Source organism: Pituophis catenifer, unplaced genomic scaffold, assembly GCF_029215685.1.
Source record: "Pituophis catenifer annectens isolate HBS135680 unplaced genomic scaffold, rPitCat1.0.hap2 SCAF_2, whole genome shotgun sequence".
NCBI classification, from domain to species: domain Eukaryota; kingdom Metazoa; phylum Chordata; class Lepidosauria; order Squamata; family Colubridae; genus Pituophis; species Pituophis catenifer.
The window spans coordinates 194,324,015-194,350,787 of record NW_027256882.1 but is presented as its reverse complement, the minus strand read 5'-3'; the positions used below and the strand labels follow the sequence as shown (position 1 = coordinate 194,350,787).

Genomic DNA, 26,773 nt, shown 5'->3' with positions numbered 1-26,773 from the left:
TAATTCTCACAACCAAAAGAGGAAAAAAAGAGGCACAGAAGTAGGAAAATGAGATTACTTTTTATTTTGGCATATATCAAAGCAATTTATATACAATATATAGGCAGTGATTTTAAAAACTTGTCACTTTGGTTGCAGAAACACTTTTTAAAAAAAAATACAAAAATAAGTTTTTCTTTAAAAGAGCACAAAATATTCCAAATGTATTTTCAAAAATCTCAATTTAAATAGAGGAAAGAGAGCTATTTCTCAAGCACTGCAGCAAATCCAGGGGCTACCAATCTAATTACTGGAGCTACTGAGTGCCTGTATTGTTATGTTACTAACATAACAATACAGTATACAATATGAGTATATTCACACATATCAAGAAAACTTGATATGCGTTTTGTTGTCCTTTATTTCCAAAGACCACTGGAAAGTCAAAGACATGATAGGTCCCACCCAAGGGGCCATTTACAGTAGTAGAACTAGATTCTGAAAAATGATGAGTTTAAAGTCTTCCTCTCTACTTTCTATCCTGTGCCTGTCCAGGAATCCTTACAAGCAGAAGAGCAAAATATTTCCTGTTCTACATTAAAAGAACAGGCAATCAGAACAGGATAAAGGTAGGTTAATCCATGGCAGCATACAGTACTTATGTTGTCTAGTGAAGTCTTCAGTATAACTTCAAATCAGTATTAGATAAACAGATAGTATTATGCACAATAGAAATATTATAAACACTTGGAATCATAAGCTAAAGCTATTACATCTTAGAAACATACAGTTTTATGTAACCAGAAGTATCTTGGAGAATGAAAAACCACTGTGATTATTTCCAAGTCCTGCTCTCAATTTTCTACAAGAATGATCCAAATTTCATTGAAGGAAATATTGCAACCAGCAAGCATATATTAAAATTTTTGTAACAAAAACTAGTGACTGCTTGAATATCTATACGCATAAAGCAACATTAGTATTGGCCCCCCCATTCTAACTTGGCCTTCATAGTCTGCAAAGCCTCCATTTTTGGAGTTAAGGTTCCTTTTCAAGCCTACTGCTGTGGGCAACCAAACATCAATTCAAATTAAAAAAGAATTCAACATGTAACTTTTTAAAAAATGTTTTATCTCTTTTCCTTTATAAAAATAATTACATGAAATTTCAAACTCACATTTTCTACACTCACATAAAATCATTAAAGTGCTCCCCATCAATCTGTTTTTAGCACATGGGAAGAAAAACCCCAGAACAATGGCCAAATCTTACTCTAAAGAGTAATTTTAGCAAACTCTGCACACAGCGTAAGAAATTTGGCATGGCCAGGCATTATTTACTTACAGGTTATAGCTTAGGATATCTCAGGTTTTTTTTAAAAAAAACAAAAAGCAAATAGCATATGCCATAGCTCATCAGTCAAATTTTCACTGTCATACAAAGTTTTAATTCATCTTACAGCCATGAAGGAAGGTACTGTGGATCATAAACATATACACACAACTGTATAGGTATTTCATGAATGCTGAAGAGGAACAGGAAAAGGATTTCATTGCCAAAAGAACAATAGAATTAATTCTCAGCAACTATCCCTGGAAATAGGTAAAGGTCTTGGCAGAGAGTGCTACAGTACTCTGACATCTCCTTACAACGATGAAACTCTGTGCCAGGGGCATGGCCTTCACGGTGTTTGATCAATCTGTTCACCTGCAAGACAGAAAGTAACAAAAGATTATCTAAAAACGTAGATAGCTACAAAAAAAGAAAATATACTTTGTTTCACACCCATTACATTGTGTCTCAGAAGTTCTGCTGGGCCATTTTGGGTGGGCTGCAGTTTGGCAAAACTGGGCCAAAGAACAGCTTGATTGTTTTAGGTTTTGGCTGAGATAAAATCCAGTGGGGAATACACTAAGTATTGTGCACCTTCTCCTCTGCACGGTCTCTGCTTTGACAGACTTATCTCTCCAGCACCCTCTTTTGCTATGTCTCTTATCTTGCTCTTGAAGTCAAGGACATCAGCAACAATTATAGCTAGATTGGGGGAGGGAGCCACTCAAGCAACATACTCACTCTATTTTCCCAGGACTTTCCTTTTTATACCTTCCTTAGTTACCATGGCTGATGTCCTTGACTTTAAGAGCAGTATAAGAAGAGATAAGGGGGAAAAAACTCTGAGAAGGTAAGTAGGCAGAAAGGCAAACTAGTTGGATATGATACCTTTAAAGCTATGGACACTGGCAGTGGTAGTGATTATCCAAGCAGCCTTTCCCATTCCATACTCTCTTCTCAGTGCCTTCCTTCCTTCCTTCCTTCCCTACCTGCCATCCCCCTCCTCATACTGCTATCTGGAACTCAAGTGTTTTGATTCCAGCATGGACTATTAAGAGACTAGTTGGTTTTTTTCCCCCTACATATCCTTAATGCAAACAACTACTTTAAATTTAGACAGAACATAAAAAGAAACGAAGCACAATATCCCTGCCCACCTTGACTAGCATGTCAGCCACATGCATGTTTCTGGCATCCTCAGCAAACACAGAAGTGAGAGCTTCTATATACCATGATCCACGTTTGGTATTTCTCATAGCAGCTGTACCTATAAAAAAAACATACCCAATGAAAGGAGAAAGAAATAGAAATACCTTAGCTGCATAACAGGAGAAATAGTGTAATAATACGACAGCACTTGTATTATCCAAAATACCTTTCAGGCAGGCATATCCACAGATCATATCAGAGCAGGTGGGGAGGCGTAATTTAGGATTTTCCTTCTTGTTGGCATCACTCTCTTCACAACCAGGAGAATTGGCCCAGTCATTCCCATCTATCTGATCCACTCCACGGTCTGTTTCATCTAAGAGAAAAAAGATCAGAAGATCAACCCCATGCAGTTCTATTATATCTTTGTTAAATGACATGCATGCTCATTTAATCCTCAATTAGTGGTTGCAACTCTTAGATACAGACTTTCATATATGTATTCACTAGTAGTCCTGGTGTTGCAATGGTTAGAATGCAGTATTGCAGGCAAACTCTGCCTGCAGCCTGGAGTTTGATCCTGACGGGGTTCAAGATTGACTCATCCTTCCAAGGTCAGTAAACTGAGGACCCAGATTTTGGGGGGCAGTATGCTGACATTTTAAACCTCCTAGAGTGCTGTAAAGCACTATGGAGCAGTATATAAGTCTAAGTGCTATTGCTGTGTGCGATATAAACCAACTTTTCTTAAAACAGTCCTTTTATTAATTAACGTTATATAGCATTCACAAGCACAGAAATACAATGTAGATAAGATTAAAAGTATATGCAACAAAAAGTAAAAGTAAGGAAGAGATATGACTGGTAAATTGCAGTCCTTTAGTTTACTTAGGATATTTTCTGTCAGAAGCTTTTGTTGGAAGATAAGAGATTGGCTAGAAAAGGGAAGCCACCTATTGGAGAGACAGGCTGGCCTTAGGGAGAGGTCAATCCATGACTGATCAGTGCTTGCAACATCTAATCAAGAGGTACTCTACACACTACAGGGTTTGCTCTATGAATTTTCTCATGACTTAAGTCCACGCTTGACTCTATGATTTGAGTTAAACTCTGGGAAAAACCAAAAGCCTCTCCAGTTAATTAATACTTCTTGTTTCTTAGTCATGCTCTTCACAATAGCAGATCCCTGAAAGTCAGATGCAACCCTTAAGGTCATTTATCAAGTGACATTCTAACTCACAAGGGTATTAAATATACTTATCCCATTCCTCCTGCATAGCTCTTTTTTGCTCTACCCAGATGATGTAAGAATCCTTTCTAGAACCCCAATGGGACTTAGCTGTGTCTTGGTAATCCTAGCTCAATACAACTAAAACCCTCAAACCAAACATTTTGCCAGGAAACCTGGTATATAAACAGGACTAACATTGAGCAGGTCTCATATTTTAAATATCTGGGCATAGCCTCCCAAACTCAGGCACCCAGAATGCTCATGGAAGCTATTTTGCCCAAAATGAGCAACATTTTGTTCCACTGGGAATTTATTATTTTTAAGCAAAGAAGAGTATTGTATCTCCAACTAGCTGAAGTTGGTACAATTTATAGAGATCAATAGAAGAGAATATTTGTAACTCAGAGTTGGAACTATGAGGTCCTTGATGCTCTATGAGCCTGATGGATTTCTTGCAGACATTTCATTACCAAACTAGGTAACATCATCAGTGCTAGAAGACAGTGGGATTTGCTCTCATTTTACATACTAGTGGCTTGCCCTGTCAGTTTTGGTGGGAATGATCCTGGTGGTTCCCCAATTAGGCTGTTGTTTACTGTTAGCTTGTTTGTCAGTGCTGGTACCCCAGTCAGTACACCAATTAAGGAACTACTAATGCAGACAAATAAGTTAACAGTAAACACAATGCCTGATCAAGGGACTCTCACAATACTGTCAGGGCAAGCCACAAGTATATATAATGAAAGTGAACTCCATTCTCTTGTAGCATTGATGTTATCTAGTTTGGTAATGAAACATCTGTCACAAAACAACCAAGTTCAGACAGCACCAAGGATCTCACATTTGTGGTGATCAGTTGAATTCATTTTCCAACACTGCACTTGTGAACCTTGTCCAGTTTAATGCTGGGAGATGAACCTTAATCTAAAGCAATTTTACTGAAGAAACCAACATTAATTTCTCTTCTCTACCATTTATTCTCCCTAGGCCAGTGATCCCCAACCTTGGTGGCCCAGTGGGGGTAGAACTGGCCCATGCAAGCAGCGGGTTGGTACACCTGCACATACGTCAACCTGCCACTTATGCAAGTCAATGCACATGTACACTAGCCAGTTGCTTGTGCAGCCCAGTCCCAAACAGGCCATGGCTTGGTAATGGGTCATAGCCCAGGGGTTGGGGATCCTTGCCTTAGGCTATGAGCAAGTCAAAACCACTAATAGGCAGTATACAATGGATATTGGGTACCAATCTGTTTTAAATGCATAATTTTTTTAAAAAATCATGGAAGTCTAAAGGGCATAGTAAAACCCAGTACTTATCTATAATTTTTTTCTCATAGAAGGGCTTTTATTTTGGCTCAGTACAATACCTTCCCTTCAACTGAACTCAAGGGAAGATATCTTTTCCAGAACAACTGTGCCCTTGTGATGACGGACAAGTTGAAACTATCAAGCATAACCTTCTCTACTGCTCATTCAACCGTGTTGGCAGTATTTATATTCTTTATTCTCTAAATTGCCAAGCCATACAGATCAATTTTATATTTCTTGATTACTTTCTGAGTATCTCCACCATAACCTATGATGTTACCAGCAGTAAGAAAGATATGGCAAGAACTGATTAATGCTACATCTGTATTTTACTTTAACTTTTTATATTTAGTTTTGCAGTCTCTAATGCTGTAAACTTTTTCAGTATCATCTTACTATACAAACTATAATTGTCTTAATATTAATTGAGCATTATTTTCATCTGTAAGAACATGAAATCTTACTGACTGGAATTCAGTCATTATGTAACTGTTATGCTATTATTTCTCAAACTTCTAGCTATTGTTTGTTCATCTTATACACACCAGTTATCTTAAAACTATAAGCTATTCATTTTGCAGCTAGTTCTGTAATTTTTAACACTTTCACTTTATGCTAGACTTAAACATTCTATTGTATTGTCAGAACCAGCCATCATAGATCAGGTTGTAATAACAGGGAATTCTGAAGGCGTCATATAGATTCCTAACACTGCATGAACTACATGTAGAGGAGCCTACAGGCTACCTTAAAATTACCAATAAACTGCTGCCAACCTCCCTCCATACTCATTGTATCCAATTTCCAACAGTTAAAGAAAGGTCACCAGTGTTTCTAATAGACTCTTAGTGGTTGCTATTTCCAAGACAATCTTAGGAATTTTCAGCTGTGGGAAACTCTCTATACTTTTTTTTTAAAAAAAGAATACATGAAGGGAAAATTTTCCGATCGATATGGCATGAAGAATGTACACATTAATGAAGTCTTACATGCAGGCTTTTTACAAACAAGCTAAGAATACAACTGGAATTAAAAATAAAATTTTTCAATATTGCTCATATTATTGCACCATGCAAGCTGGGAATTCAGTTTTGAGTATGTATGCAGAAATACTTAAAAACAGGCCAGAGCACTTCAATCACCTGTTTTCAAGAGTATATGTAACTAAATATCTATATGCATCATCATAAATGCCATTATCTCCCTTAATACTCATCTAACAACCTGTCAGCTTAAGCCTTTATTTTAAATATTATTTTAATAGTTTTACATACCAATAATTATTAATTTATGGTACAATTTGAAGACACCATAGGCATTCCTGGAAAATGTAGGCTTTCGAGGACTCCAAAAAAGGAGGATTTTAAAAAAATTCTTTTTCTGTTTATGGAAAATATATCAAAGTGAGAAAAATGAGGAGGGGGAATAACTGATTTATAACCACAGCTTTCATCAGGTTTCAAATATTAAGTCTTTCTCATATTCTCTGCTCCACACAAGTGGTTTCTTAAACCAAGTAACCATATTTTCAAGAGCTTCAGATGGAGAGAAAGCTTATACTCTGTATACCTTTATATTTCCTTTCTTTTAATTATTCTTTCAGCAAATCCAAATTCAGCTAATTCTGCTGCAAAAATCTTTCCTTTTCTATTCAGTCCAGAAAAGTGTTAGTTTTACTAATAGTATAACTCCCCTACCCCAAAAAAATGGTTATTAGGTTATTTTCAAAGCTAGTTTTATCATTACTTACCATATTTTTTGGAGTATAAAACGCACATCCCCCCAAAAAAGTGGGAGGAAATGTCTGTGCGTCTTATACTCCGAATATTGCAGCGGGGGGAGGGGGGTTGGTGCGGCACCAATCAGCTGTTCTAGAACAGGCCGTGGCAGTGGCAAACAGGCCATGGCAAATGAGCGGTGGCGGCGAACATGTTGCAGCAGGAGCAAACAGGCCACAGCGAACCAGCCGCGCCAAACAGGTGGTGGCAAACGGGCCATGGCAAATGGGCCGTGCTGAATGGGCGCCGCCAAACAGACGGCAGTGAACGGGCGATGCTGAACAGGCCGCGACAGCAGCAAACAGGTAACAGCAAACAGGCCAGATGAATACCGGATGGATGCTGGGAGTCAGAGACAGATTTTTTTCCCCCTTGTTTTCCTCCCCAAAAGCTAGGTGCACCTTATAGTCCGGAGCATCTTATAGTCCGAAAAATATGGTACTTCCATATTGTTCTTGTTGCATGCTAAGTATTAATAAGGCTATACATACGGCTGGGCTCACAGTGCCAAGTGTTTTGAAATTACTTTATGCACACTATTATTAAATTGTATACTTACCCTACTGCTATTTATATTTAATATAATCAGTTTGAAATCAGTTCATAATAATGGTGAAATCATAAGATGCTCCTAGAGAAAGCAAGAAGCTGTTGCTGACCCTTGCTACTCCTAACTAAATTAACCTTCCTTCTTTTCACTTCCCCTTTAAAATGAAATAAATCCAAGCATTCAGTATTTACTGGCAGCAAGACTGTAGAATAGACATAACCACTCCATTCCAGCTGCAAGGTTACTAAACAGCAGGAGCCAGTCCACACCTACTGGGAAGGAAACAGCAGCTAGTGGACAGATGAACGCCTCACAGTGGGAGCTGCAATATTGAAGCAGCAGCCGTGTGCTATGGAAGATTGGATCAAAGTAGGACAAACAAGAAGCCTCCATGCATTTATATATTGTTACATATTGCATGTAACAATATGGTAATCAAAATAAGCATCAAGTGTCAGGTTTGCATAATGACATAAAGTCGTTCTTTATTTTATAGTTTTAGTAACATAAAGCTAAACAGCCCAGCTAACACAGCTTTTAAGTCAAACATTTAATTTCTTGGAGATGAATTCACATGTGAAACTAGAATGTACAAGCTAGGTCATAAAAAATTCTTGATCTTTCCCCCCTTTGGGACACGGGCAAATAAACTGTTTTAAGTAAAATAAATTTCCACAATGAGTGTCAAAGAGAAAGGAACATAGATCCTGAATGTCTCTTCTAAGGCCTTCCATTTCAACCTTTACCCTAACCGAAGAAACTGAGGCTATGTTCACAAATCATGCTATAGCATAAAGTCATTTGGGAGATTCTAGTTTAGCACAAGATGTTCATCTACCGTAATTACTATGGCTTCTGAGTCATGGTTTATGGCTTAGCACACCATGCGAGTCTACTTTCCTGACTTTTGTTACAAGTTCAAGCCATTAAATGGTTTAGGGTTTGGCTTGGGCTATCTTTCTGTACATTATTTGCAACTAAGTTAAAAGATTAACCCTGAGTTTATTTACTCATGTTGTCCTAGCCAAATTTCTTGATCCAGTTTATTATTCACTGAAAAACATAACATAGGTGGATGTAAAAAGGGATACCAGACTAAAACAGTCCACTTTAAATTGGACAGTGCAAATTAACAAATTAAATTAATATTAGGTCAAAGATGTAAATTCTACTTGCTTTACTACACTCCCAAAATTATCTTCAGGATAATCCAGAGGCATTTTTGAACAACATATTTTATAAGCCTCCACTTCTTCAATTTTTATATTATACCAAATAAATAATTTTAAAATGTTTAAAGTAACCTGTTTAGTCAGAGTGCTTGATTTTCCAATGTAAAGATATGATGAGGTCCTTTTTTTCCTTCTATCCTTAGCCATTTCCTAAATACTTCTAGAGAGATTTCAGAAAATATTCCCCATAAGATTGCTAACATGAATCCTGACATCAACGCATTTAGATCTGTATTTGAAAGCGAGACAATGCATAAAGCTGCTATAAATAACTGCAGGATTCTCTTTAATAACATATTTTATCCACAAACTATAGTATGCTGTTTGGAATTATCAGAAGACTGAATGGTTTCATATGGCTTTTAATTCACAGCTTATTGCTATTAACAGACACCACCGAGAATTTGGTATTCACAGTCATTTTATGTACTGGCTTTATTATTTTTAATAGAGATACTGCAACCTCTAGGGGTTGTGCGGTAATGCAGGGGTCCAAAAATATTGTAAAATAATACAATAATAAATAATACCATTTATTTAACTACAAACTAGTGCATAGCCCAGGGGATTAGCATCTAGTTCACAGTTGTTCTGTGCAAGGCATACACTGGATTCCTGCTTTCCCTGATGAAATATCCCTGGTTTTAGCAGTAAATTCCACTCAGTTATGATCTGTAGCACTTGAATTTCAACACAAAAGGGAATATAATAATTATGTTACAAATTAGTTCAAATGTTTATGCAACAGATAGATATTATGAAACTGTGTGTGCCTTAAATAAACTTGCTTAAGTTTAACAGGTTAATTCTATCAAGAAGTGTTATTGTAATACCAAAGTTTTCTTTACACATACCTCAAAAGCATATATTACCTTAAACAAGGTGTCTGTAGCCCTGGCACAGTAATAGAACACTAGCTCTATTTTGGTTTTGCACATCAGAGAGCAGCATCGGTATTCTCCTAAGATCTGAAACTTGGCTAAAAAAAATAAATTTAAATTTAAGGACCATTTAAGTGCCCTATTAAAAATGTCCAATCAGTTTTTCAACCTTTATTCCCTATAAAACCTTTTTCAAGCTTAAAATATATTCTCTATAAAAGGCAAACGTTTAAGACAAGCCTCTGGGGAACTACATAAACAGGTTTTCTAGGCGCTGGTTTCTAAGTTACTTCACAGAGTTCATCTGTACTGCAGGCATGCTGTCTGAAGGTTCATCAGACGGAAATAATCTTTAATGCAAAGGAGAGAAACTGCGACCTTCAAGATATTGCTGAATCCAGTTCTCTAGAATCTCAGCTTTCATAAGTAGCAATGGGAGCTATAATGTTGCTGTAGGTATAAAGGGGGGAAAATAAAGTTTTAGATATGTACTTATGTAAGATGGAGTCAATGCTCTCTGTTACTTGGCTTCATGGAGAAATTGAATAAGGCTGCCTAGATAAAGTTAACTTCATCTCGTCAGCCTTGTTCAATTGCTCCATGAAGCCAAGTATACTGCTGACACCACTAACAATTTCTAAATCTGAATCACAGAAGAGAATTTAGACGTCTATATTTATTAAAACATTCTCCCTTTCCAAAATAACTCTAGCCACAATTAGAGATAGGGGTCCTAATTTTAAATATACATCCAGATCCTTTCACCAGAATCATCCTGCCAATACAGGCTTTCTAGGAAAACGTGATGGTTCCCTACAGTTGTGAGATGAGCGTGTTGAAGTCCAGAAAATCTATTTCACGGCAATTTTATAGAACAGCCTCTTTCCAGAAATTAGGTGCACCAGCTTTTATCTTTCCCTAAATTGGATAAATTGAAGCCTTTTATAAGACAGCATTTAGAGAATAATTTGGAATTATGATGCCTGTTGGCTTATTGATCCATATTATTCATGTTGATTTTATTTTTCACTTTGGATGCTTTTACTTAAAATCCTGGTAATCCTTTAAGATTATGGTGATATGTTTGTGTTTAGGAACTGAAACATTTCCTACAAACTCTAATCAGCTGAAATATCTGCTGAATCATCTCCAGTCCTTACATCGGTTATAATCCTTTGATTATGATATAATCTGGCTAAGATCAGATTTACATTCTATATCCATTTTTTTCTTACATTCCTATAATTTGTTTTAGATTCAAGGAACTTTGATTAGAAGAGACATGTTTTAGGATGTCTCTGGATCTTAACTGTATTTTAAATTCAGCTGCTTCCCCACACATCTGAATCAAACAAAAACGCAAACTAGCAAACGTTTTCAAGCTATTCATAATGTTTCATACAAGGTGATCTCAGACTATTATTTATTCAATCTATCAAAGTTCAGCACAGGTAGGAAACACCAGAGTCCAGGCCAAAGAGAGAAAGAACGAAAGTTCCAGCACACAATCTCACTGGAGTGCAGTTAGTAGGGCTAAGTGTCTCTCATATACATGCAAGAAGTGGAGATTACAAATCTCCTTCTTCTTTTTCCATGTTATTGCAAGGTCTGCAAGTTGCTGACCAAAGCCATGCACAGCGAGAACCACTTACAGAGAGAGGTAGTGGCAACAGCAAGGCAGGGAGGTGAAATGGGTTCCGCTTATACCTGAGAGAAGTAAAGAGGAGAGGTGAGCACAAGCGTGCAAAAAGAGGAATGTTTGTCTGTGTGAATCACAGGTCACCTCCCCAGTCACTTACCTCCCCGACATGCCTGGATGAAGAACATTTTAGGCTTATTCTGAAGACTAGGACAATTCGCATTGTCAAAAAGACTGAAAATTTCCTGCAGCTGGAAAAGGAACAAGAAGAAAAGGTGACTGAGTGTTTTAAAAGGAAATTGTTAAATTGATTCTTATCATTTTACATTTTTTATTTTATTACTTTAATACTTTACTGTATAGTGATTCAAAGAATATAAAGGCTGCCATCTTTTTTAATTATTACAATGCAAGCATAGTATCTACTCTGCCCAGTTTTTCCCCCTCCATTTGTCTCCCCTTCACCAAAATATCTTCCATTCTACTTTAAGGCAGAATCTCATAATATGTTAGAGCTGTTTAAGGCTTGATTGTTTCCATGATAGCCAGTCTGATCCTCATATTCCCTGCATGATCACATTCCGAAACAAAGAAGGAATCTGCATATGATTGAGTTACCTGAAGTAGCTTCCCATCCACTCCGTAGACTCCACCCTCTATGCCATGCGAAAGAAGTGATACTATGCAGGAGTCTACGTTTTGATGAACTGGATGCTTGGAAAAAATTTCCAACTGTTCTTTCATTTCCTGAGGACAAAAAATTATCCCTAATCAGCAATCTCTTGAATCATATAGGCAAACGAATTTGGAAATTAGAGCAAATAACCACCAAGCAGCATGATAACTAGGAGATAAAGGATTCAGGAATGATCAAAATTGAAAATGTATGAGAGTAGTTTCTAAAAGTGCTCATGATGCTATATCATTTTTAATCAAAAAGCTTCAAGCAAATTTCAATTTTTTAAATTTAAATCTGAAAATCTTTGTTAATGATTCAAATATATATTTAAATGGAAATAAAGAAAAAAGTTGTGATAATGAAACAATTAAGAAATGAAAGTCAAAAACAATATTATAGATAATTAAAATTTTAAAATAAAAAAAGGAATTCTAAGAAGATATGTTCACTCTAATATAATCTAGATGCCATTTTAAAAACAGCCAATTCTGGAAAATAAATTGCGTAAAACGTATGCAAACATTTGTCACAATTGTCACATTTTTCAACTTACCTGTGCAGTCTGATCATGTTTTACAACCACCTGGTATCCAAGATGCTTGAAGAGTATATCTAGAGCAGCATTGTCCACTTTTCCTCCAGAACGCAACTCTAGATCTGTCTCATTGCTGAAATTCACATTGCTAAGGATAAGAGCCAGGCCTCGTGGGCGTGATTTCAACTTGTACGCCTATTAAACACAAATTTTATATATATATAATATATGGCGACGTCGAAACATCGAAACGTCGCCAAGACACTTCCAATTTTATGCGGGAGAAAACCCGAATAACCAAAGACCTACATACAAACACCCGCGAAAACCTCAGAAAACATATATATCAAATATATGTATATTTGAAAATATACCACTCTCTCTACCAGAGGTCAAAGACAAGTCAAAATACAAAATTAAAACACTTAGACAGTATTAGTTCATATTTCCAGACCATACAAAACTATTTTTTTTTAAATGAATACCTGTATGTTTCAATACATGGAAATAAATAGTCAATGTTTTATTAACCTTAAGGGGAAATAGGAGTTTGGATATGATTGTGTACTCATTTAGGTCTGGAGTAAGATTTGTTAAAGAGGATCAGTATAACATTGTTTATTTTTATATTTGATCTTAGTTAAAAAGCAACTGCTGATAATTTATTTTGCAAAATTATGTTGAAGGAAAATGTAGGAGAACCCCCAATGCTTTTATTCAAAAGCTCATTATCTATGAAAAAGCCTTCCAAATCTTCTAGCGATTATTTTTTCAGCTTGCAGAACTTGAGTTGTTTGTGAACAATGGCAATCTGTGGAACAGTTTGAGAAACACTCTCCTTAATTCATCAAATACAGAATTAACAGAGTTGGAAGGGACCTTGGAGTTCTTCTACCCCTGGCTCGAGTAGAACACCCTATCAACCCACACTGATTAATCCTACCTCCCCTCCATTTTTACTCTGAATTTTCAATTATGGGGATACTCAAGTTTTCCACATAATCCATTTAACTGCTTTCCTGCAAAGAAAAAACTCCAGACATATTTATGAAAAACAGCAAAAGAAATTATCAGTCCACTTTCCAGTTTACTTACCAAGTGTGCATGCGTGCGATAAAATTCTAGAGTGCATGGTTTCACCTGAGAATAGTGAGGGCCATCTCCATCATCTAAAGAATGCTCCATAGGCACTGCTGCAAACCAAACACCAATATGCAAAGGGGTCAAGAGCAAAACAAGCCACTGTGTAACAGCATGCTGTAGATTTACAGTAAGGTGAGAATATTTAAGAAAAAAATTATACAGTATATATAATCTAAGCATTTTACCTCTATTGAATGTATTAAAAAGTATTCTACAAGTAGTCCTCAACTTTCAACCACTTATTTAGCAACTGTTCAAAGTTAAAGCATCATTGAAAAAAGTGACCAAATTTCACACTTACAACTGTTGCCGCACCCCCATAGTTATGTCAAAAAATTCACAAATGGCATGTATGACTGTTGCACTGTCATGGGATCATGTGATCACTGGTTGTAAACTTCCTTGCCAGCTTCCAACAAGCAGTCAATAGGGGAAGCCAGATTTGTTTGTTGTTGTTTTTTTTTAATTTGATTTATATGCCGCCCTTCTCCAGAGACTCAGGGTGGCTTACAGTGCTTTAAGCAATAGCCTTCATACTTTTGTATATTTATACAAAGTCAGCTTATTGCCCCCACAAACTGGGTCCTCAATTTACCTACCTTAGAAAGGATGGAAGGCTGAGTCAACTTTGAGCCTGGCGAGATTTGAACTTGCAGTAATTGCAGGCAGCTGGTGTTAAATTACAGTGTTCTGTCTGTTGAGCTATCCAGGCTCAACATTTGGTGAATCACCAAAAGATTCACTTAATAACTATGGCAAAACTATAAAATGGGGCAAAAACTCACTTAACAACCGACTTGCTTAGCAACAGAAATTTGGGGCTCAATTGTGGTCATAAATCAAGGATTACTTGTACTGTACTGTAATGTTTCTTTTTCTTATTGAAATACTGAAATCCAAGTGCTTCAAATTTAACCATCTCACACTCTGTCAGAGTTCCATCAAAAATTATCTCTCAATTGAACTTTTTCTTTAAATAACAATAGCCATTTGAACTAATTGAACTATTTTGAGTATCAAGAGAGTAAGGTTACCATGGATGAAGTACAAATTGAAAATGTGAAACTTCAACAAAATTTGTGCAGAGTATGTAATATTTTAAAATATTATATGTTATAATATCAGGAAGGGAGAGGTCTTCTCATGGGAGACATTAATAAAGTTGCTGCACAACCTTAGGACAAACTGGTATTTCACCAACACCATCTTTCACCTCCTTGAGGACAAGACGCAAGCAAATCAGACAGAAGTATCTGGCAACAAGGATCAGGATTTGGGGGAAAAGGAGATCTGTAGTTGGATTCAGCATGAGGACCCAGTGTTTTCTACCTTGATTTACTATGGTCTACAGCATTAAACAACTCTAACTCATGTATTCTAAACACATGTATAACTTTTAACATTCTTTAAATAGCTTCATATCTTCCATTTTCTGCAGTATATAAATCTATGTTTATATCACAACACATTAACAACAAAAAATGACTAACAGCAGCCAATTAACTTTTGTGAACATGTCTAGGCTACAGTCATAGCTATGGGATATGAATAGTAGACTCATCCAATGAATAATCTATATAATTATTAGCTAGTAAAACAGTTTGCAATTTAAAATCTCAGTGGGATACAGCTAAATCCCGAGCATTAAATTTGGATTGTTTTTCATTCTTTTTCCATTATTCCTTCAAAAGCTATAATTTTATACAGGATATTGATTTCTGTATATCCTTCAGTCAGGACTCTAGTCTGGGAGTTCCAAAAATAACTCAACCAGGACCTGATTAAAAGAAAAGGCATGGGCAATAGTGTGAAAAGATGTCAATCTCCAAAGTATTTTCTCTTTTTTAAAAAACAATTTACAAAATAATTCATATCATATATTTTATAAAAAAAATAAGCTATCTTTGAAAGAAACACATTGAAAATCGAATTTTAACAATTATTCAGATGAAACTAATACAAGAAAAAAGTACAAGAATGTCTTTCCTCTCTTAGAAATTGCAGACAAACTTTTTATTCAAAAAGTTGTTATTAGGCTAGGCTGTTTCAGGGGCTAAGCCTGAATAATACTTTACTAGATCCTATCCTTGATTTCAAAACATATGTATTGCATTTCTTTCACTTAGGATATCTTTAAAATATTAAATTATGGGTTTTTTTTTCTTTCTGTCAAAAAGCCAGTCCACAGTCAATGTCTCTTTGATTTTACAAGCTACCCCAATATCTCTGAGCACATTTGTACATAGAACTGTAGCACAGGTTAGGAACCATGAGCTTTCAAAAATGCTTGATACCTATCTTATAAAGTTAGGAGAAAATAATTTATGTAACCAAATAGTAAAAGTAAGTAAGAGTATTAAAAAAACCACCTAACATTCATTGGTGTATGAGTTTTTATTTATTTATCTGCTAGTGCTTTTTACATGAACTTTACAGTATGGGGAATATGGTATAAAGCAAAAATTGTGTAAGATACTCCCACATCTCACCACTCAGACAAATACCTAAGTACACAGATCACAGGACACAAAAGTCCAGATCTGTTCAAGGAAATAGACTAAGACACGGAACTATTTTTCATGGCCTGGAATGAAAATAATAATAAAACCTCCCTGGATATCTCTAGATCCTATTGCCACTGGCCTTTTAGAAACATACTCATGCTTAGTGTTGACATTAAAAATACTGAGACTAAATTTTTTCAGACTTGTTCCTATTAAAAGATTTGGAGCTTTTTTCCTAATATACTAATTTAAAAAATGTTTGACATTTCTAAATTTACAGGCCCAAACTAGTAAATAGATATATTACAAAAATAGCAATTTTTTCTTTTACATATTTGTTCTTATGTCAGATTTGGTACATTCTGCAAGTCTATGAAATAATGTCAGTGCTGTGACAAAGGCAGATTATATTATAAATTTACCATTATTGTGATATAGTCTTTTCTGGGATACACAGGATTCAGGCACTGAAAACGGGAAACTTTGCTCATAGCAATGAGGTCGCTGAAAAAGACCAGAAAGTACGATGAAAATATCACAAAATGTCACTGTGTTCATCAAATAAAACCTCAGATGAGAGATGGGGACAAAATATGAAAAAAATTCCACTATTTGATGGTGCAAATATGTGTGCATATGCATAACAATATAAATTATTCCCTAAAGCCAGTCAGTTCGCAAAATATAGTGTCATACAATGAGCAATAATCAGAAACTATTGACAGTTCTGCCCACAGTACTTACCATGCAATATAGATTCCTATTGAATCAAATTTGACTGCTACACGTCATCATATTCCGTCAACCAGATGCATGCACAAATATATTTATGTATTGCCTCCTATAATTCTGTAATGACTCAGATCAAGTTTACCTTTGTATAAAATATATACTCTTAATCTGAAGAGCCTTGGTAGTACAGTGGTCTAAAGCACCCTGTTATTAAGACCAGCTGCCTGCAATTACTGCAGGTTCGAATCTCGCCAGGCTCAAGGTTGACTCAGCCTTCCATCCTTTCTAAGGTAGGTAAATTGAGGACCCAGTTGTGGGGGCAATAAACTGACTTTGTATAAATATACAAAAGGATGAAGGCTATTGCTTAGCACATTGTAAGCCGCCCTGAGTCTCCGGAGAAGGGCGGCATATAAATCAAATTAAAAAAAAAAAAAATCTGGATCTTTTTAGTTTTTACAGAATCTTCTCAAAGAACATTTCTAACAAATGCATTTAGATAACACATATTTCATATATGAAGAAAAATGTTATTTTTGTATTGTTCTTTGTTTTTCAAAAGTTTAAACAAACCACCCAGAGTCAGTGGGAATCGGGCAGCATATCAATGTAATAAATATTTATTTATTTAAATAAAAAAATATTATTATATCTGTTCAAAACCTGAAGTCACAGCTGCCAATTCTTTAGCTGTTGTTGGCCTTCATATGCACCGAAGTAAATCTCCATTTCTGCAGAACAGATATATTCTATTTATTTATTTATTAAATTTATATGCCACCCATCTCACTGTTGAAGCAACTCTATCAATGTCATTATGGAGATGTAATGCATGGCGAATGATCAGTTTTCTTGTTTTTCAGTCCAAACTGTCCAGTTCAGCTTGTGTCCAATTATTATCTGTATTCAACAATCTGAACAGTAAAGTTGCTGTTCTTTAGCTGGTGTTGTTATTATTAAATTAATATTAACTAGTAATAGTACTACTAGACTCTCTGACCTGTCCTAGCAGAATGAAAAGTGAGAAGGCAGGGTTCATATTCATTTTCTTCAAAAATCTCAAATGGAATTCTCTAAATTCTAGAAAAGTCACTCCAGTTTTGGAAAAATATATTACAAGCACTTTACTGAACTTGCTGGTACCTTCCATGTAACTTTAGTTCTGTTCATTGTCAAATCTGTCCTGATAAGGCTGAATAGCTGTAATATAGATTTGTTGCAGAAGAATTCAAAAGTATCCCTACTTTGTGTTATTTTCACTATCTAAAGAGTAAAATGATATTTCTTAAATCTACTAATGATAAATTCATATTAAGCCAATATACAAATAAGAATGGCTGAAATACGGTTCTCTCACTTTTAATCTTAAATCACCATAATTAGTTTCAAAACAATTCCTGGTAAATACTTCTCAAAATATAAGAAAAATAGCTTCACAGCAAGAAGTGTGTGCATACCATTTTACAGTCCTAATGAAATATATCAGTTCTAAAATTTGCTTGCCTGAAAATGCAATGAGATCCAAACCTCCCAATGCTCGTAAAACTATTTACAATGAAAACTAAGCCAAACATCTTCTCTATGAAACATTCGCTTTCTAAGTTAAGGAAGTTTAATACACAGGATCAAGGGGAATTGAAAATATCATACTGGTATTGCATGAAAAAGCAATATGGAATCACTAATGCTAAATGTGCTCCTTAATTTTATATTTTCTCTTTCCTTACCTTTACAGCCTCAGTCCTATGGCAGGGGATACTGTTCAAGAGCATTTCTTCCAAGTGCTGTTGTTTAGTTTCTCGTAAAGCTTCACAAAAGGCTGAAAAGGCTTTGGGGCCCCTCTTCGGAAGCAAATTCAAGAATTCTATGTTTTGGCTAAAATTTCCAGACTTCGCCTGTATTCATGCAAAAATACATACCATTCAAAGAATATTAAACAGCAGCAATAACAACAAAAATCTATCCAGACCTAGATGATATTATCACTATGTTTGCCATCAAAACATTGCTTGCAATGATGAAATTTTGACAAAGTTAATTTATTATAGGTGGCCACAGTCAGCCAGATATTTAAACTGGATTTGCATTTGTATCCACATATCAAATCTTTCCCAAGTACCTGGGATAGGCAGATGTTGTTCTTTGATGGTGTTAAATGTATGGTTGTTATAGCTAGATTCACAGTCTAAGACAATACAAGTCATAATAACAGCCTAAGAATGATTAAGATAGTGTCTATATAGGCAGTTCCAAAGCAGGGAAGTTTTCATTATTATGGTAGGTTGCAGAGTCAGTCATATGTTTAGATTGGATTTGGAATTTTTATCCAACTATCAAGTCCCTCCAAAGGATCTGAAGTAGGCAGATTTTGTTTGATGGTAGTGATTATTTATTAATATTGTTGTTTTAGTAGTAATAGTAGGCAGATTTTGTTTGATGGTGATTATATTATTATTATTATTGATTTAATCTTCAACTTAATCATCGCACAATCAGCCACATTTCAGACTGGATTTGGCATTTTTGTCTACCTATCAAGTTCTTACCAAGGATAGATAGATCTGGGTGTTACAGATACCATCACAGGATGGAAGCTATTCCCAGTAAAGCCACCTTTTGCAATTGACTGATGGCAAATTTGTTAATGCCAGTGGTGTTCAAATGGTGCTCCAGTTGTTTTGGAATTGCACCCAAAGAGCCTATTACTATTGGTATTACCTTTGCTTGCCTTTGCCACCATCATTCTATTTCTATTTCTACGTCTTTGTATTTAGATAGAATTCTTTAGATAGAATTCTTTATTGGCCAAGTGTGATTGGACACACAAGGAATTTGTCTTGGTGCATACACTCTCAGTGTACATAAAAGAAAAGATACATTTGTCAAGAATCATAAGGTACAACACTTAATGATAATCATAGGGAACAAATAAGCAATCAAATCACATTAGGAAACAGTCAATATAAATCTTAAGGATACCAGCAACAAGGTTACAGTCGTACAGTCATAAGTGGGAAGAGATGGGTGATACGAACAATGAGAAGATTAATAGTAATGCAGACTTAGTAACTAGTTTGACAGCGTTGAGGGAATTATTTGTTTAGCAGTAATGGCGTTTGGGGAAAACCTGTTCTTGTGTCTAATTGTTCTGGTGTGCGGTGCTCCATAGCGTCGCTTTGAGGGTAGGAGTTGAAACAGTTTATGTCCAGGATGCAAGGGGTCTGTAAATATTTTTACAGTCCTCTTTTTGACTTTTTTTGTCTTTCTTATCGACAATTGTTAAGTCCGGAGTGTCATGTGAAAGTGCTTGTCTGTTTGAATTCTAAAATCCTAGAGCAGTGATGGCTAACCTTTTTGCCATCACGTGCCAGGAGAGGGGGAAGTGCGGGGGTGCGTGCCCACACCCATAATTCTATGTGCCCCGCCCCCATGCGCACAACCCCCCCACCACTCTCCCCGCTCCTGGCATGCGATGGCCCGGTAGGCCTGTTTTTCTCTCTCCCCAGCCTCCAGAGCCTGGGGACAGCAAAAAATGGGCCTTCTTGTCCCACTGGAAGTTGGCAAACGGGCTGTTTCCGACCTCTGGAGGGCCTCCGGGGAGGTGGGGAATACCGTTTTCACCCTCCCCAAACTCCTAGAAAGGCTCTGGAGCCTGGGGAGAGAGAAAAACAGGCCTTCCCCACCACTCCCTGAGGCCCTCTGGAGGCAGGAAACAGCCTGTTTCCCTACTTCTGGTGGGCCCAGAAGCCCCAAAAATCAGCTGTCCGGCGTGCACATGTGCGCCGGAGCTGAGCTCGCGTGCCCACCGATTTGGCTACATGTGCCACCTGTGGCATGCGTACCATAGGCTTGCCATCACGGTCCTAGAGCAATTTAACTTCATTTTCTTTGACTTTCTCTATTTTATGGTCCCATCACTTCTTGCTTGCAGGCAAATAATATTTCTTGCAGATCTTCCAATGTATCATTGTTACTACTTTGTCATGCTGTTGTCTGTAGTGAGTCTGGCCAATCTTCCTGTAGCAGCTTACCAGGTGGTCCACTGTTTCTTCAGCTTGGTTGCATAGGCAGCACTTACTGTCTATTGCTGTCTTCTCAATTCTGGCTTTCTATGTATTTGTCCTCAAGGCGTCGTCTTGTGCAGCCAGAATTAGTTCCTCGGTCTCTTTCTTCAACTTTCCTGCTCTTAATCATTTCCAGGTCTTGTTATCTGCTTTTCCTGTTTGTTTGTTTTTTTTTAATGTACTGGCCATGTAATGCTTTGCCTTTTCATGTCTCCATTCTATTTTTCATTTGGTCTTTCTTGTCTCTCCAAAAGTCAGTAAGCCTTCCTGGTGTACTAATTTCAATGCATCTTCTTCATTGCTTTTAGATATTCTTCCAAAGTCCTTTTTTCATCTTCAACCATCTGATGCAGTTGCAACAATTCATGCCCACCTATTTGCCTTGGTAGATAGTCTGTCAATGTCACTGCAAGGATGAAGGGCATTCATTGTCATTGTTTTTCTGGTCTTCCTATCCATTGTTTTTAGTTCTGCTTGAGTCCAGTCCACTATTCTAGCGGTGTATCTAATGACTGGAATTGCCCCAGGTGTTGATTGCCTTGATGATATTTCATCCATTGAGTTTTAAGATCTTCTTCACTCTAATCTTTTTCTTGACTTCAGTGTGCTTGATGTTGTCAGCTTGAAGGATATCCAGGTATTTGTGGTATTCATCTACCCCCAGACTCTTAATGTTATTTTCCTGGGACATCTTCCTTCAGTTTTCACGATTTCTCCTTGTTTGATAGTGAGTGTGGCACATTTGTCCAATCCAAACTCCACTGCAACATCTTGGCTATATGTATGGACAGTGTTGAGCAGCGATTCTATTTCAGATGGTGTTTTTCCATACAGCTTCAGAACCTCCTTGTAAAGGAGGAGGGATAGTCTGGCAGATGTTTTTGATTTATTATTATTGTTGTTGTTGTTGTTACTGTTAATTGTTATTACCCATCCCATCCAGTCAAGTAGGGAAGGCATGTTGCAGATGCCTTAAGTTAAAGAATTTCGACTGGCAGAGTCTAGGAAGAGTGTTCTTTGCCGTCGCACCAGCCCTGTGGAATAATCTCCCCACTCTCCTGGCCTTCTAAACTCCTTCTTTAAAAGGAGTTAAAACATGGCTCTGCACCCTTGCTTGGGGGATCTCAAAAGGGCCCGCAACTGTGCGACTGGTTGGAGCCTTGAGAACTCTCCCTTTGCATTTTTAATCAATTTTCAATCATCCTTGCTTTCTTTTAAATTCTGATTATATTTCATTTTTAATTCTTACATGCTGGCAGTCTTTATATTTTGGCAGTAAGGTCTGCTCCTCCTAGTGGTGCTGCTTGATACTACCCGCCCATTAGGGTGGTGATAAGCTAAGCACAGACCAAACCAAGGTCAGATGCAGGCAACAAGCCAGTCAGTCAAGGTGGTGGGTTTTTGGGTTTTTTTGCAACCAATGGATCTGTAGCCATCTCTGTCAAAATGCAGACATGACCAGGATGCTGCATTTGATCATGCAAGATGGCATTTGTCAATCCGAAAAGCATGTGTTGTTTTTATATATTAGCATTTTATTGTACAGCAACCAGAGTCCCTCTCTGAGAGCGATAGTTTATTGTTTATAGTTTACTTTATTGTTATTGCATATGGTACAACAAAATTAAATGCCATCCTCAGTGTACATTATAACTATAAAAACAAAAACACATACATCCTTTACATTCTATATGATTGAAATTGAAAACCCGATATTGCACTATACCGTAGAATTCAATGTGGTTATTGCCCTGCGATAGAAACTGTTTTTCAGCCTATTTGTCCTTGTTTTTATTGACCTGTACCATCTGCCAGATGGTAATAGTTCAAAAAAAGGGTGCACAGGATGAGACGAATCTTTAAGAATGTTTTTAACTTTCTTAAGGCAGAGGGAGCTATAAAGCTCTTCCAAGGAGGGGAAAGGGCAACCAATGATCCTCTGGGCAATGACATTGACCCTCTAGAGTGCTGTCCTAGCTGCCACTGTGCAATTGGCAAACCATACACAGATGCAGTAAGTTAAAATACTCTCTATGATGCAACAGTAGGCGGCCACCATTTTGATAGGGATCAAAAATATGAAAAACCAATCATTCCATCTAATAATATTTTCAACGCTCATAATTTTCATTAATCTTTTTCCTATACTATTATCTTTTGTCTCACAAAAAGCAACTTAAGTGTTTTGTTCTTCTGTTCAATCATGTCCTATTCACCAAGACTACCTAAACAAGTTTTCTCAGCAAGGTTTTTCAGAGATGGTTTGCCACTGCCACCTTCCTAGGGTTGAGAGAATGACCAGTTCGTGGCCATCCATCCTTGTGCCTAAGGTGAGGCTAGAACTCACATTCTCCTGATTTCTAGCTTTATGCCTTAACCACTACATCAAACTGGCTCTCAAATATTATATACCAAGAAAAACTCACAGGGGATGAGAAATATAAATATTAAATATTTATTCTGTTTCATTGAACATACAATGCTTAAGATAGTGACAATAAAAAAAACCCTACATAATAATTTTAAAGTTTGTCATGCAATTAAGCACACTGACACATAAAGAAGTTCAGATCACATCTCATAAATATAACATTCTATATAACACAGTTTTTCTTTGTTTTAATAAATAGGAATAGAAATAAATCTGGTTGTTATTGGTGAGTTTGTCTCCCAGCTTGATAGCTAGAAAATTATATCGCTTTCCAACATTTACATTCCTACAATATATTGGTCAAATTTTTATCATTCAACACACAGCAAGACAATTGCAATTTAGGAAAAATATGGAATATGAATATTTCAAAAGCATTCCAATAATTTAAGTTACTATGTTTAATGATGCAAATGATTTTAAAAATTTACTTTTGAGAACTACTGAGAAAAGAGATTCTTACATCAATAGCTATATTTTGCTTACTTATCTAAGCACTGCCTGCTAAAACTTATTTGTTTTATTTCCTCTTCTACTTCTTACTCTGCAATGTGGCTTGTAAGACAGAAAATTTATCAAGCAAACCTTCTCTTTCTATTAGTTTCAGTACTGGTGGCCTAAAGTAAAAAAAAGAAATATCTGTCCCACTTAAAAAGTGTTCCCATTTATATTTAGAAGCAATTCTCACCACAGATGATCAAGCAAGACACTATAAATTTTTATTCATCTATAAGGATTTAATTATACCACTATATGCTACCTGAAACTGCTGGTATTAATTCATGCAATGTTAACATTTGAAAGCATAAACAATATGTTAAAGCAAAGGTCACTTGGGGTAATTAAAATTAAGCCCAGTTATGATAAAACCAAACACACCTGTATCATCTCCATCATTGTTTCCGTGATAATATCTTTTTCTATAAGATGTTCCATTAGTTCCTTCAATACTAGTTGACTTGCTAGGGATACACGGTTCTTTCTGAGAATTTCTTGGTGACATTTCTGCATGCCACATGCACCCAGCATCCTAGAAACAAAACAAATCTAAATGGAAATATCACATCTGCTCTTCCCATCTTGCATGATGTTTAAAACTTACAACAAGCACATAAGAGGCAAGTGTTTGAATATTGAATTTAGTTAAACATTTTGTCTAGAATATAATTCCAAACCTACTAATGGCTATAACAGGGATATTTCTAATTTAAGTTTTAAATATTTAAATTTATCTTTAAGCATTGGAATACAGATATTATAGATTCTGGCAAAATTACTCAGACCTGCAAGTCAAGTCAGGTCAAGGTCAAAGTAAGTATTTCTTGGATGTTATGGCCCGCCAGCAGAGCTGGCAGCAGATTCGGACAGTGAGGAGGTTGGGGAGGAATGTGGGCCAGTCCTGAAGTCTGGGGAAGGCTCGGACAATGGCTCTGAGTCAGCGGCAGAGAGGGGCCCAAGGCCATCTGGTAGTTCTTTGCTGCCTCCGAAGTCTCCGGAGTCTGACATCAGCGAGGCAGAACAGCAGCATGAGCCTGCTCCCAGTGTGCGCATGCGCAGAGCTGCCAGGAGACAGGAACAATTAAGGAAACAGGGTCGACTTGGGACTAAGGTTGGGGATGATTGGCCCCTCCCATAAGACATAAAAGAGACGCGACATGAGCTTTTGCAGGAAGCAATTAGTTCATCTGGCTGATTCAAGATTTGAAACTTCTATTTGAGACTCTGTGCCAAGTTTGGCCTTGCCCTGTGTCTGGAAATTAGCTCTTTGGCAGTGTTCCACGTGAGATAGGTGGGTGTTGATAACCTTCCTCTGAAAGAGGAATCAAGCCTTGCAGGCTGTAAATTAAAGTAATTTACAGCCGTATGAATTAAAGAGGTTTGCCAGGACTAAGTTTGTGCTGTTTAATTTCTAAGGAAGCCTAGGTCAGAACATTGGACACATATGAAACCATTCTTGCAGCACAGTAATATACCCAACTAAAAGTCTGGGAACTATACAGACTTTTTTCTATTCCTTCTATTACTGTTTTCTGTTATTTCTTAATAGGATAATTCTTTTATCTCATATTAATCACTGAACTGCTCCAATCAACCAACAGCTACCACACAAGTGCAAATCAGCTACTGAATTTCACAGCAAACTCTGTGGTATGTTATTACCTGATAATGTTGGATGAATAAGTCTACTCAAAAATAGAATGGTGGCTTGAAATGTTGGTCATAGCTTCTTCCTTTCCAAAAAATAATTTTACATTTGGTTATTTAAGTCAGCATCAAATCTACATAGCTTTTGGTTGTTTTTAATGGGGCATTCATTCAGACAACAATAAAAAGCACACCAAAGAACAGCCAACAACTTCAGGCAAAGAAGAACAAGTTTCCTTCACAGCTTTCCCCTTCCAAATGGGTGATTCCTATTTAAAAATATATTTTAAAAATGTGTTCTGCTATATTTATGTTTATATACTACCAGAGTCAACAAACATTACTCTCAGCAGATATATCATCCTATGTGGACTTAACAATTATACAGGAATTTTTATAAATATCTCACACATTAGCAAGGTACCCTTGTTAATAATATTTAAAAGCTATACCCTTATTTTCAAAATAAACCCCCGCAAGATAATGAGAGCTATGTCACAGCAAATATTTATGAATGATGCATTCATGGCTTTATGTAATCCAGACACGGAACTTGCTGAATTAATTTTCATTTTGCACAGAAAGCATGAAAAACTCCAGTCATATAACTGACATCCATGACAGTGCTACCACAGATGTATATAACCGTTATTCCGTAATCAGATAAACAGAAAAGAGCTTTAATTTTGTGCAAGGTTCTTTGCAGAGGGGGGGGGGGGAGGGAAAAAACTTCCAATGCTATTCAAGTCCAACTATCTTTTGTAACTAAAGAATTTCTAAAGCTGATTTTTTTTAAAAAAAATTAGAACACCTCTTCATGCAAATCCCGCCTCCAACCTCTCCTTTTTAGTCCCAAAGGAAGTCATCCTTTCCTCTCGCTCCACTTGCACTTAAGAGGGAGAGGAGAAACCCAAGTGATGGGACGGCTGCAAAAATCACAGTTAAACCCTGAACACCGAAAAGAGTTTCAGAAACTCAACGTGCTCTTCCCATCCAGGCTCCTGCATGCTGAGCTGAAACAAAAAAAAACAAAACGGGCGAGAAAGACAAAAGGCGAGGGGTTAACCGGGGCAGGTGGGGTGAGGAAAGTAGGCAAGACTCTCGGGAGGAAACGTCAAAGGCCCAAAGTGACAACTCAGCCCCCAGGCGCAGCCTCGCCCTCCCAAGGCACCGAGCCGCAATTGCAGAGCGGGCGGTCCTTCTGCTCCATCCCTTGCCATCCCCGCAGGCTCCCTCCATCTAATTCTACCTGCTCCACTCCCGTCCCTTTGGCGCCGGACCCTGACTTAAGAAGGGCGCCGCAGGAGCCACCGCCAAGGCACGTTCCGGTCCTTTCTTTTTGGCGACGCCAGCCCTGCTAGGCCGCAGGCGGAAAAGCGATTTCCCGCTCAAATTCCTCGCTCTGTAAGACAGCAGGAAAGGAAAAAAAAAAGAAAAAGCCAGCATTCTTGATCACGTG

The 26,773-nt window shown here is 37.0% G+C and overlaps 1 protein-coding gene across 1 annotated transcript; it reads right to left on the bottom strand.

Moving 5' to 3' along the window:
- Window positions 1-41: 41 nt before the first annotated feature.
- On the bottom strand, window positions 42-26,773 carry CASP2 (caspase 2). Its single transcript, XM_070935376.1, has 12 exons — window positions 26,564-26,773; window positions 25,330-25,400; window positions 24,049-24,199; window positions 18,402-18,569; window positions 16,365-16,446; window positions 13,391-13,488; window positions 12,314-12,490; window positions 11,700-11,828; window positions 11,242-11,332; window positions 2,687-2,836; window positions 2,469-2,578; window positions 42-1,686 (listed from the first exon to the last, which is right to left on the bottom strand). Exons 3-12 carry the CDS (start codon window positions 24,196-24,198, stop codon window positions 1,552-1,554), a joined length of 1,290 nt encoding a protein of 429 aa, XP_070791477.1. The 5' UTR covers window position 24,199; window positions 25,330-25,400; window positions 26,564-26,773; the 3' UTR covers window positions 42-1,551.